The sequence below is a fragment of the Gopherus flavomarginatus genome, chromosome 4 (assembly GCF_025201925.1).
Source record: "Gopherus flavomarginatus isolate rGopFla2 chromosome 4, rGopFla2.mat.asm, whole genome shotgun sequence".
Classification (NCBI taxonomy): domain Eukaryota; kingdom Metazoa; phylum Chordata; order Testudines; family Testudinidae; genus Gopherus; species Gopherus flavomarginatus.
The window spans coordinates 94,719,086-94,732,719 of record NC_066620.1 but is presented as its reverse complement, the minus strand read 5'-3'; the positions used below and the strand labels follow the sequence as shown (position 1 = coordinate 94,732,719).

The 13,634-nt window shown below is 38.9% G+C and overlaps 1 protein-coding gene across 8 annotated transcripts in view; it reads left to right on the top strand.

The window, feature by feature from the left end:
• MAP3K4 (mitogen-activated protein kinase kinase kinase 4) overlaps window positions 1–13,634 on the top strand; it is a 166,345-nt gene that overhangs the window by 66,647 nt on the left and 86,064 nt on the right. For all 8 annotated transcript variants that reach the window (XR_007773825.1, XM_050949014.1, XM_050949017.1 and 5 more), the window contains 2 exons: window positions 1,729–1,971; window positions 9,679–9,825. Coding sequence is in view for 7 of the 8 variants with exons in the window: in XM_050949014.1 (XP_050804971.1) it covers window positions 1,729–1,971; window positions 9,679–9,825 (390 nt within the window). In the remaining variant the exon portion in view is untranslated. The remainder of the gene's footprint in view (window positions 1–1,728; window positions 1,972–9,678; window positions 9,826–13,634) is intronic.

Genomic DNA, 13,634 nt, shown 5'->3' with positions numbered 1-13,634 from the left:
CACACTTTGTATCACAGGTACATGCTGATTAATTCATCTTGTTTTCTTGATTTTTGTCCCAGCAGAGACTGAGAGTTCTGTGGAGACAGTGGGTGAAATCCTTATCTCATTGAAGTCAATGGCAAAACTCCCTAACTTCAGCGAGGTCAGGATTTTATCCGGTGTATTCCACCTTAGGGTGGAGGAGAAGGAGTTCATGCCTTTTAAAGCTGCTGGTTCACCTGAGAAACAGTTGATTAGCTGTAAAGGTGATTTCATCTGGTCATCCTAGAGAGGAAATGAGGGTGATGACTGGGACATAAACCTTGAAGATGTGGGGGAGGGAGAGGGGAGCTGGGGGCAGGAATTGAAGTTTCAGTTTGGAATGGATAGATTGTTGGAACACAGAAATCTCTCTCTGTGTATTGTTTTTCATGGGCTGGTGGAAACTCCGTGTAAGGAATTGCCAGACTAACCTATTATATGCACAGGAATTAGTTTTAGTAATTCTAAAATGTGTATAATCCAAAGAAGCCCATATCAGCCCTTTTTTGTCTTTAAGATGACTAGTTTGGTCAAATTCAAAGAACTTTCTATCAAATAGTAGGCTAGTGCTTTTTTAAAGTCCCTTTAGAATCTATGCCTGCCAACTAGTTTTGTGCCATTGCTTAAAAGCAATGAACACAGTACGTTACTGGAAAAGTACATTGCCTAACTATGTCAGGCAAAATAATTCTGTGTGACTGTTCTAGGAAAGCAGAGCTTGCCTGATGCAGTAGGAACAAAATGTCAAAAATGTGAATGTGGGTGTAAAGGAATAAACAAATTTTCTATTAGCTGGTGAGCCTAAAAATAGTTAGCATATTTAAAGTTTTTAATTTTCATGACTGCACTTGATCATTTGATCTACTTTCTATTCTTAATCCAGTTACCTTTCACTTTAATCCAATGTTGTATGCATCTAGCACTGAAAAAAAAAAAAAGAGAACCACATGTGACAGATGCTAGTCACATCTCTTAATGCATCAATGGAACGTGTTCAAAAATCACAGTAATGGGTGCAATATAAGAACGAGATTAGACCATAATAAACCTTAAAGAGTTTAGGGACAAATTTTGTCCTTGGATAATGCACAATTCCTATGAACATTAGTGAGCACTGCACGCATATTAAAGGACAAATTTCTAAATTGCTATCACCCACTGTGCCTGAAACACACATTACATTTGGGTAAATTTACAGCTTAGATTAAATCCTTGAGAATATCTCTGAATGCAATCAGCTTTAAATATTAAATATAAGTTTAACTTCCTTAATTGAAAAATATACTAGCTATACTTAGCATTTTGTGTTACTTGTCTTAACCGCACTATTCCAGGCTCTCACGTGCAATTCAGTTTTCTTTCTGTACAGAGAATCTTTTGCTTCATTGAATAGTTTAATCATTTTCTAATCTTAGAAATAAATTAAGATTGGATTGTTCATTCTCAAGTGTCCATACCTGTTGTTTTATTTGTCCTCGGTCTGGCAGCTTTATGAGGAAATAGGATTTTAGCTTTTTAAAAAAAGACTTAATTTGAAATCATAGCTTTGCACACTTTCCAGTATATTAGATCATAGTAGATTAATAGCCTGGCTCTTAAAAACGATTTCTTTTTTCATGCAAGTAATTTTTTAAAATTGATCCTTTAACTTACATTATTTAAAATCCTTGTTACAATACTTTTTTACTTTATTTTTTGTTACAGTTTTCGGAATTCCCAGATCCCATGTTGTGTTCAGATTATGTGCAGTTGTCAAATTCCTCACTCTCCTCAGAGCAAAAATGCAGCACTGTATCAATGGAAGAGCTGAAATCTATGGATTTACCATCTTTTGAACCTGCATTCTTGGTCCTTTGCCGAGTACTTCTCAATGTTATCCATGAATGTCTCAAGTTAAGGTTGGAACAAAGGCCTGCTGGGGAACCATCTCTCTTGAGCATTAAGCAGGTTTGCTTCAAGAGTTTTTATTAAAAACTGCTTTCTGTTCTTTAATTATGTTATCTATTTAATTGTTTTAAAGAGAGTTTGGTACAAAAATGATAGTACATTATGTGTCCCTTAAATTGCCTTCAATTGCATATGGAAATGAAGTTTATGTAATAAACAACTGGTCTCATATACCTCTTTGATTTATGCAGTCAGGAATCAAAACGTCTGATTAAAGGATTATCGGCCACTAAAGATAAAAAAAATAACATTCCACTTCTGTTATAGGCTGTAGACGTCATTTGCAGTAAGGTTGAAATATGTCTAGCAGCAGTTGTGCTGAATGTGAGCATAGCTAGTATGAGTGTAGTATGGTTTCCTTCACAAGTGTATACCAGGCTTTTTTTTGTCTGCTCCTTATTCCACAATCTGAACCAATGAATTGCTCTCTACTACTTACTCTTGGTAGGCAGTGACCAGTCACTTGTTTTCAAGTTTTTTTTTTTTTCTCCCCATCCAAAAGTATTCCCTCAGCTTGCTGGCTTCCTCACTTTCCTTTTGATCTTTCTTATGAATTCAAGGTCTGTGCAAAATCTGGACTTTCAGTGCAGCATGGCTAGAAAAAATTAACCAAACTTAAATGTGATGCCAGAGACTTGCTTCAGATACTGGCCTGGGAAATGGCAGGCAGTGTTGTCATTCTGGCTGATAGGTAGGCTTGGCTGAACTCTGTTTTTATTTTTTATCATTTCGACGGATAATATTGATGTTTATTTTTAAGAATCTTGTGATTTTTATCAATTTAAATCTTCTCTGTTGCAGGAAATTATGTGGGTGTGGTCAGACAATTATTTAATGGCAGCAGATGTTGAGATACAAAAAGTTAAAGCTTTATAACCATCAAAACACAAATTGTCAACATCACATGTCAAAATATACAAAGTAAATGTCCTTAAATCAAACTAAGTTCTCAAGCAGCATTTTACTTTCTTTGGCGATCTGTAAGTTTTGATTTTTGATGGAAATATTTTTTTAAAAATGATGTGCGTGTGTTTGGTGAAATTGATGTTTACTGACATTTACCAGTAAAAATCTAGTTCTTTAGCCTTCTCATAGGTGACTTCCTATCTCAGCCCTCTTTTATGGCCCTCTCCTTTCAGGGAGATAGCCTTTTTTGGGATAGCCTGCACTAGACCTTTGAAAGACACTGCTGATCCTAAGACATCGCTTCCTTCAGACAAACCTCAAAGCTCTCGGCCTCCTCATCTAGGTCTTTTTAGGTACCACCATTTCATAAGTTCTGAGGTAGATTTAGATCCTGGTTCTAGATACCCAAGAGTAATTTCCAAGCTGTAATCGAGCTCCAGACCTCTTAACTGACTGACACAGGTTTCTTAAGACCACTTCTGAGCCCGTTCCTCTCATCTTTCTTGGATCTGGATGTCCTTGTGTTGAAGAGCATGGGAGAAAATCACTTCAGTCTGATGGGTCCTCTCCATAATTTTAGAAAGATGGTTGCACATTAGTTTCTCTTTTTCAAACTCCTTGTGGGGGAGAGGAGGGTGTTTTCTCCACTTTTCTTCCCTTTAGTCTGTAAGCCAGCATTCTTCACTGTTGGGTGGAGGTGACTACTTCTTGCTGTCTAAGTTGTACACCTGGCAGAGACAAGATCAACAGTGAATATTCTTGCTAATTGGCTCATCAGAGAGAATGGATTCACCCCCAACAAATGCTAGATTTGTCCCAATCAGTATTTTTAAGAACCTAGAGTTCAGGAGTACTCCTTAAATAGATCTCTCTGCTAACTGAATGAACTATGTAGGTTCAAGCCAGGGACTTTCATCTTACATCTTTTTTTCTCCATCAGATGGGCAAGGAGCTTGAAAAGTGCATTATCCCAAGGGTCTTTCAAAAGTGCTTTGCTTTTTTTGTTTATTTTAAAGTGGGAGGTATTTGGCATACTCACCACCACAGCATAGTTTTGAGATCTTGGCCCTCCTACTTCTACCTGCATAACCTCAAGTTTTTTGTTTGATTGCCCCCTTCTTTGAGCCCAGGCTTGTATTGCAATTCAGAAAAAAATACTTTTCCTTAGCTGACTGGAGACCGAAAAGCAGATCCTAGTGGATAGAATCATAGAAATTCAGGGCTGGAAGTGATCTCCTAGCTATCTTCGAGACACCACTGACTTCCTGAGGAAACTACAGTCCATCGGTGATCTTCCAGAAAACACTGTCCTGTCCACTATGGATGTAGAAGCCCTCTACACCAGTATTCCACACAAAGATGGACTACAAGCTATCAGGAACACTATCCTCAATAATGTCACAGCTAACCTGATGGCTGAACTTTGTGACTTTGTCCTCACCCGCAACTATTTCACATTTGCGGACAATATATACCTTCAAGTCAGCGGCACTGCTATGGGTACCTGCATGGCCCCACAGTATGCCAACATTTTTATGGCTGACTTGGAACAACGCTTCCTTAGCTCTTGTCCCCTAACACCCCTACCCTGCTTGCACTACATTGATGACATCTTCATCATCTGGACCCATGGAAAAGAAGCCCTTGAGGAATTCCACCATGATTTCAATAATTTCAGTCCCACTATCAACCTCAGCCTAGATCAATCCACACAATCGGTCCATTTCCTGGACACTATTGTGCTAATAAGCGATAGTCAAATAAATACCACCCTATACCGGAAACCACCTAACCGCTATGCTTAGCTGCATGCCTCCAGCTTCCATCCAGCACACACCACACGATCCATTGTGTACAGCCAAGCTCTAAGATACAACCGCATTTGCTCCAATCCCTCAGACAGAGACAAGCACCTACAAGATCTCTATCAAGCATTCTTAAAACTACAATACCCACTTGCTGAAGTGAAAAAACAGATTGACAGAGCCAGATGAGTACCCAGAAGTCAGCTCCTACAAGACAGGCCCAACAAAGAAAGTAACAGAACACCACTAGCTGTCACCTTCAGCCTCCAACTAAAACCTCTCCAGCACATCATGAAAGATCTACAACCTATCCTGAAAGATGATCCCTCACTCTCACAGATCTTGGGGGACAGACCTGTCCTCGCTTACAGACAACCTCCCTAACCTGAAGCAAATACTCACCAGCAACCACACACCACTGAACAAAAACACTAACCCAGGAACCTATCTTTGCAACAAAGCACGATGTCAACTCTGTCCACATATCTATTCAAGTGACATCATCATAGGACCTAAGCACATCTGCCATACCATCAGGGGCTCATTTACCTGCACATCTACCAACGTGATATATGCCATCGTGTGCCAGCAATGCCCCTCTGCCATGTACATTGGCCAAACCGGACAGTCTCTACACAAAAGAATTAATGGACGCAAGTCTGACATCAGGAATCATAACGCTCAAAAACCAGTAGGAGAACGCTTCAACCTGTCTGGTCCTTCAGTGACAGATCTGCAGGTGGCAATTTTTGCAACAGAAAAGCTTCAAAAACAGACTCCAAGGAGAAACTGCTGAGCTGGAATTGATATGCAAACTAGATACAATCAACTTAGGTTTGAATAGGGACTGGGAATGGCTGAGCCATTACAAACATTGGATCTATCTCCCCTTTTAAGTATTCTCACACTTCTTATCAAACTGTCTGTACTGGGCTATCTTGATTATCACTTCAAAAGTTTTTTTTTTCCTTACTTAATTGGCTTTCAGAGTTGGTAAGACAACTCCCACCTTTTCATGCTCTCTGTATGTGTATATATATCTCCTCAATATATGTTCCATTCCATGCATCCGATGAAGTGGGCTGTAACCTATGAAAGCTTGTACTCAAATAAATTTGTTAGTCTCTAAGGTGCCACAAGTACTCCTGTTTTTTTGTGGATACAGACTAACACGGCTGCTACTCTGAAACCTGAAACATTTCACAAATTCTTGGCAAATTTGCTGAATTGTTTTGCCCTAAGGGGAAAAGGAAAAAAAACCCTGGAAAAAGTCTAGTCTCTTTGTTCCAAAAATGGCAGTTTTTCTGTTTGAAATGATTGTTTGTTTAGAATTTTGTATCATTTGTTTTTAAAAAGTTTCATACCACCAGTCCTTCTTCCCCACAAAGCAACAAAATGAAATTAATTTTTTTCAGTTTTTTCATTTCACAATCAATAAATAAATAAATAAATAAATAAAATTGTTTTGGATTGACCCAAACTAATATTTTTTTTTTTTGGTGTTGGCCACTGAACCAGAAAATCAGCTATTTGCACAACTCTAATGGCTACTTCTCTGGCTGAGAAGGAACGGTCTTCAAAGGAAGATTTGTGTAAGGTTGCCACCTGTTGGTCATACATACTTTTTCAGGCACTACAGGTTGGACAATCCAACTCTGCACCCTTATTAGTTGAGTGCGGAGTTCTGTCATTTTGTAAGAGCTTTTCCCCTCCTTCACTGGGGAGCCAGGGTGCTATGCAATTTATAGCTTTTTGGTTCAGATTATAGACTGATTAGGAGCAGAGAGAGAGGGAGGATTCCCTACCTGTAAACTGGGTTTCTAGGATGAAACATTTTACAATCTGGAGCCATCCCAGGCTGTTTCAAATTGATCCTTATGATTAACTAGTAGTTAAACACTTAATTTAAAAAAATTGTCTATGCTCCAGTTAGTATTTTTCACAAGTGTGTTTGAGGACTAAGAAAATATCTAATTAAAGAAAGTCTAGCTGGATGGTCAGATTAGCCTTGGGAGCTGGTGGTTAGTAACTTTGCCTAGTGAGTCTGAACAGCATAGGGAAATTGGTTGGTCCAGTTTGTCAAAAGCTTGGTTGCAGAAGCCTAATTTACAAATCTCTGACAAATAACCATATTATAAAACTGCTGTAGATGATAGTAATTTGGAGATTACATCATATGTCCAGCATGGTTTTCAGAAAACAGTCCTTGAATTGCTGTACTTATTCCTCAGAGAAACGGCATTGGCAGCTACACTTTCGATCAGTGTATGTTGGACCGTAGTAGACACCCCCTAGTATGTACAGTTTAGACCATGTTTTTGGAGGTACTCATTGCTTTGTTGTTTTAAATTTCTTTCAGCTGCCACTTACAACTTTTTTAGCCCAGTCACAGTTTTTTCTATAAAACTTCTACGTGTATTTAATTGTTCTGTTATGGAGTACAAATAGTTATTTTTGCATGGTAATATTAGATGCCTGGTTAAGGTTTTGGAATGAAGAATCTGCTTTATTTTTTTAATGAAATGTTGTTGGCATATTGGTCTGTAATACAGAATGGGAATTTTGATTTTTAGTTTACCTGTATTCAAAAAGCGAGTCTTGCATATATGAGCAATATCTCTCTTCCTAACTATTTAATACACATTATGGAACAGGTACAGTGTTTCAATGAACAATGCATACAGTTGCTATGTAGTTAACTTCTCTGAGGCAGCTATGATATGGATACTTCATCGGATTTATGTATAAAATCTGCATTATTGCAAAACTCCACCAAATGGAAGTATTAGTTTGTTCTGGGACTGTCACACAAAAATCTTGGATAAAGTTTATAAACATTTAAATTCACTGCTTATTTTTGATATAATTATTTAAAAATCTATTTTTTAAAAAGGAATTAAATGTTAAACCTGTAAAATATTGTATGTGCTGCTATGGGATCTGCTATTAACAATTTTTAGAAAGACCATTATAAAGTGGTAACTTTTGTAACTGCGATATATCTAACTGTGAACTCTACGGTTAGGGTCGTAATTTTAACAAATGACCCATAGCCCTTGTAGTAAACTATGCAGTTAGTTTCCCTTTACCTCAATTATTTACAGTCATAAATTTCGCACTATTAGCAATTTTAAGGCAGTCCTTAGTTTTCTTCAGGAGCATAAATCAGCTGAGAACTTCTGTAACAACCCCTCAAACCTAAGTAAATGGGTCAGCAGCAATGGTAAATGTTAACCAATTTGCAAATAAAAGGCTTTCAGCTGGTCACTGAGCATCCACTGCCACCATTACACTTACTTAAGAGCTGAATAATTTGTTATATGTTTATAAAGGAGGGCTGATATACTTCTCCTTGGACATAACATGTTAATACATTGACAGGGTGCATACTGTATGAGTGAATGGAGAGTAAAGAAAATGGGCATGTTTTTTAAAATATGTGACATGCTAGGGGTTTAGCTATTCTTTTTGCCTGATTTCCAAATCTGGTTCAGTAATCTTAATTGTGCAAAATAAAATGAGCTGCATTTGGTGCATCTGTAGAATCAGAGCAACCTTTCTTCCTTTATCCACAACACAGTGTATATATATATATATATATATTTAATATATCAGGTCTGTATTTAATATATCAGGGCATGTCTAAGCTACAATGGCACAGCTGCCACACAGCAACGGTGCTGGTGTAGCACTATAGTGTAAACACTTCCTATGTCTATGGAAGGAGTTTTTCCATCAATGCAGTTAATCCATCTCTTCAAGAAACAGTTGCCAGGTTGACAGAAGAATTCTTCCATTGACCTATCTGCATCTACTCTCCAGGTGGGCAGTACATGGCACTCAGGGCACGACATTTTTCAGAGTCCTGAGTGATGTGGTTAGGTTAATCTAATTTTTAAAAGTGTAGACAAGGCCTAAGAATAAGTGATTATTTGTTTCAGTTCTTTGAAACAGTGACTGTCTTTTTGTTCTGTTTGTTCAGCACCTAGCAGAATGGGGTTGTGGTCTATGACTGGACTGCATAACCACTGCACCGTAATATTACAGGGTCCAGTATTTCCTATTTCTTGACTTTTCTGTTAAGCCTTCTCATACACTGGGTTCAGTGTAGTGATTTTTTTTTCTCCAGAAAGAAAATTAGTCGTAACATTTTCCATAGAGTTTAAAAAAGAAAAAAATCCCACTCCCATACCTAAATCTAATGAAATCAGTGCTCAAGGAAAGTGATGCATAGTCAGACCTATGGATGGAAGTTAGGTTTGGAATAATACAGATTTGGGAATGGAAAATTCCTTTTATTTCATCCAGACTGTCTTGTTGCCAGTGCATGGTTGATTCCTACAGTGTGCTTCTAGTGTCTTGTTGTTTAAAAACCTATGCTTCCTAGAGCAGGTATGGAATGGCCAGCCTCACTGATGTGGCTATGTCTTGACCTGAAATGATCACTTATGTGAATAAGTAGATTATTCTTTCAGTCCTTGGCTTCTTTTGCCAAACTGTCAGCAAGGGAGGGTGCCAGTCATTGTCAGTTGTTGTGATGTGTTTCATGTTGTGGATACCTGCCCAGTAGGAACCAGTACAGTAAATTATTTCACATAAGCTTCCAAACAGTTGACAACTGTCAAATGACCTATTGTTACTGACTTGCTATGGATTTAAACCATTGCTCTAAAGGTGTGAAGCTCCTTGTCCAATTATAAAATTTTAAACTATCCAGTCAGTTGAATACAATGGTTTTCCAAATAGCAAAAATAAAATTTGAACCATTTGTTCCTATCCCTACTTGCAGTAACTTACTGAGTGGCATTACAGTCTCAGGAGAACTTATGCAAAACTTCCTAGGAGATACAGGAACAATCCAACTAGTCTGTGAAAGCCAGAGAAACACAATAATTACACAAATGTATTATTTAAACAAGCTAAACTTTAATTCCCAAATCTCAGGGGAATTTGAGAATAGCAGATTGATTGCAGTTTGTGGTCTCTTCTATTGCAGCTAGCAAGAGAGTGTAAAGAGGTCCTGAAGGGTGGCCTGCTAATGAAGCAATATTATCAGTTTATGTTACGTGAGGTGTTAGATGACTTACAGAAGATTGACTACAACATAGATTCTTTTGAAGAGGACCTGCATAAAATGTTAATGGTAAGTAGCAAAAGAGGGAATATTTTCGGTTATATACATCTGTTATACATTCGCCTGATTCTAGGTCTTGGGATCGTTTCTGATTGTCCTTCCTTAGCTAGTAACTGTCTAGCCAGCTTATATTACCTTTTTTTAAAATGGCAATAATGGTCATTGTTCTAATAAATGTTATCAAAGGATGTAAATAAAGTATGTTAGAGACAATGTTGATATTTTTGATGACTAGACTGTGGTAATTGCTATTATCTTAGGTCCTAAGAGAGTCAATAATATACTTTTTTGGCAAATTGCCTTTGTTTATAAAATAGCTCATCATAGAATCAGAAATGTGATAAAAAATTAAATGCAAGTAATATTAAGATTTAAATTAAGCCAGGGAAAACAGTTGTCTGGCTAACATCTTTTTGCTTTAATTTTCACCTTGATTTTGTAGCCAGCCTAGAAGCACGTCTTATTTTTAGTATATTTGTTACTGCAATAACTGAACACAGAAGGCTTATTTAAGGATATACTGCTGGTCTCCAGTGAGTGTAACTGAAGTTGCTTTGTTCTTGTGGGTTTCAATTAAAACTTCATTTCTTTAATGTGGCTTGATATCTTTTCATTGTGTGTGGCTTTTTTTTTTTTTTTTTAAGTAGCTTAAAGAATAAGGGAGGCTCAGGAAGACTCTGATTTTGGGGTGTCATTATAGGGAGAACTGACAGCACTGCATATAGTTAAGGTTAGCTGACACTTATTATTAGACCCTGTTTTCAGTCTTATAAATTTGCCAAACTTCAGCCGTTGGAGCTGAATTTTCCCATCTGCCTTAGGCAGAATTTTTTGGAAACTTTCAGCAAAAGTGGTTCAGCTGTTTCTGAGAACTGGATTAGGGAAACATTTTTTTTGCTCCTGTTTAAAAAACAAACAAACAACCCCCCCCCCCCCCCAAAAAGCAGTTTTTAACCATTTCATTGAGGAGTTCTAGTGCCTCCATGCTTTGAAGCAAGAGCTTGAAATTTAGCAGCCTTTGTGTCAGAAATAGGCCTTCTGCTGTTCTTGTGAAAAACCTCCCCAATTGGGCCAACTAATAAGCCTTTGAAAAAAATCACTGTTCACCAGAGAATTGTTAATCTGGCAGCTAAATTCTTCAAAGATTCTGTGTGTCCTGGACATCCCGGGTTGCACAGGACATGAGCAAGGGTTTTGTTGAAAATGCTGCTCCTGGCTGCTGTGGTGCTGGGCACTAGAGCTGAGAGCAGGGACTCTCACATATGTTCTCAGTGCTCCCCTTACTGGTTCTTGGGCAGAGTGGAGAAGAGAGGATGAGAGTCAGACCTGGTGAAGGGCAGCTCCAGCCAGGCCAGAGACATCGTCCCCTGGCCCTCACCAGATAAGGTGGGAAGGGATGGGATGGGGAGAATGTGGGGGTCCCGGGCTAGGGGTGAGGTCATATGGGGGTAATCACAGGGGTTACTCCCCTGACCCTCAGCTTCTCTCCCCCCGCCCCCAAGAATCTCCCCACCAATTGCTGTCCCGGCCCATCAGGGTAAGCAGCTGGCACGCCAGGACACTTTATTTACTTAGGTTTTCCTCTGTGCCTGCGGACGCAAGGTAAACAAACCATCTCGGCCCGCCAGCAGTTTATCCTGATGGCCCGTGAGCCAAAGTTTGCTGACCCTTGAATTATAGGGTTGGCTTATGAACAAGTCGTCAAAAAAAAATTCCATTTTTACTTATCCATCTGGTTGAGGAGGGGGAATCAGCTTGTAAACAAACCGGCTTATGATCAAGTATATATGGTAAGTGTGGTCATCGCCTCTTAAATAATCTTCTAGGAATGCTTGGTCATCTCCTCAGGAGTGCCTTCAGTGCGATTAGCAAGAAGTTCACAGTGAGGAGGAATATCTTGTAGAGGAATATGAGGACCAACTTATTCCGCTGGCTATATCATCTTTATCACTTGGTGAAGCTGTGATTCCATCTAATACATCCACAGTAGAGAATTTCAGGATTTTCTTAAAAGAATGGTGTACAACTTAGAAATTACTCTAGTAATAATAATAATAATAGGAGATATACCTATCTCCTAGAACTGGAAGGGACCTTGAAAGGTCATTGAGTCCAGCCCCCTGCCTTCACTAGTAGGACCAAGTACTGTTTTTTGCCCCAGATCCCTAAGTGGCCCTGTCAAGGATTGAACTCACAACTGTGGGTTTAGCAGGCCAATGCTCAAACCACGGAGCTATTCCTCCCCCTAAGGATCTCATAAGTTATTTGACATGTTGCACCCCTTACCCCAAGGTCATTTAGTCTAGCCTATAAATGAGCACGTTCTTGAGACTGCCAAAGACTGGTGGCAAATAACAGTATCTATCTCAGCCGTGCCAAAAAGGGCAGATTACAGGTATCAATTTCCTCTGAAGAAGTTTAAATATTTTTTTTCCCCACCTGGTCCCTGAGTATTTGGTTTTGACTAACCCCAAGAAGATGAATCTTCTAGGGAGAAAAGCTGATTCCTCTTTGCAGGTTTATATAACCAACTATGTAGCCATGTTAGTTCAGTATGATTTTTCTGCAGTGGGACAAGGTTTTAGAGGTATCTGAAAAACTTCCTCAGGAGACCAGATACTAATTAAAGGTGAGAGCTGTCGAAGGCTAGTTGGTGATGAAGACAGCTTTGCAGACTTCATTAGATGCCTCTGACGTTGTGGCAAGGTCAGTGGCCACTGCTGTCATTATACAAAGAACATTATGGTTGCATCTGTCAGCCTTTCCAAAAGAGGTTCAGGCCACAATCCAGACCTTCCTTTTGAAGGGCCCTCGCCCCTTTAATTGGGGAACTGACAATGCACTTCACTCTTTGAAGGACCCCCAGGACGTCTGTAGGTGTTCACGCTCCATTGCAGAAGTAGTAGTAAATTAGATTCTAATCCTTCGCCTTCTCCATCTTCTTCATATCTGTACTCCAAAAGGTTCCTGACTCTTCTGGAAAAAGGCCTCTCTTTTAAACTTCTGTGACAATGCATTCTTTGTCTGGCTAGCGGTTTCAGATTTCAGGCTGCAGTCGAGATTCCTTGACCAGGTGTAGAGGATCTTTATTTCTTCTCCTGTTGGCAATCACCTTTCTCTTTTCTGGATGCATAGACTGTAATTACTGCTGATCAGAGGGCTAATAAATTATCTAGAAAGATTGCTAGCTAATAAATTATCCTGAGGGTTCACTAACTAGTTCTCTTAATTTCCAAAAGTTTGCCTTTTTGAAATTGAAAATGTTTTTGATTCTCCTTCCATTTTTAATTTTAACTAAGTCAACTTTTGATTGCTCTATCCAGTGTTATTTTCTATGACTAGCTTGTCTGTAATTTCCTCGCTACTTACTAAAACCAAATGTTAAATATCACTTCTTGTTGGTTCCAGTCCTGCTAATTGTTCCACCCTGTTTCTGTTACTTCTATAATATCTGGTTTCCTACACTAAACCAGTAGCTCTAGTTCAGGGGTAGGCAACCTATGGCATGGGTGCCGAAGGTGGCACACGAGCTTGTTTTCAGTGGCACTCACACTGCCCATGTCCTGGCCACCATTCCGGGGGGCTCTGCATTTTAATTTAATTTTAAATGAAGCTTCTTAAACATTTTAAAAACCTTATTTACTTTACATACAACAATAGTTTAGTTATGTATTATAGACTTATAGAAAGAGACCTTCTAAAAACATTAAAATGTATTCTTCTTCGAGTGCTTGCTCATATCGATTCCAATTAGGTGTGCGTGCGCCACGTGCACGCTCATCTGAAGATTTTTACCCTAGCAACACTCAGTGGGTCGG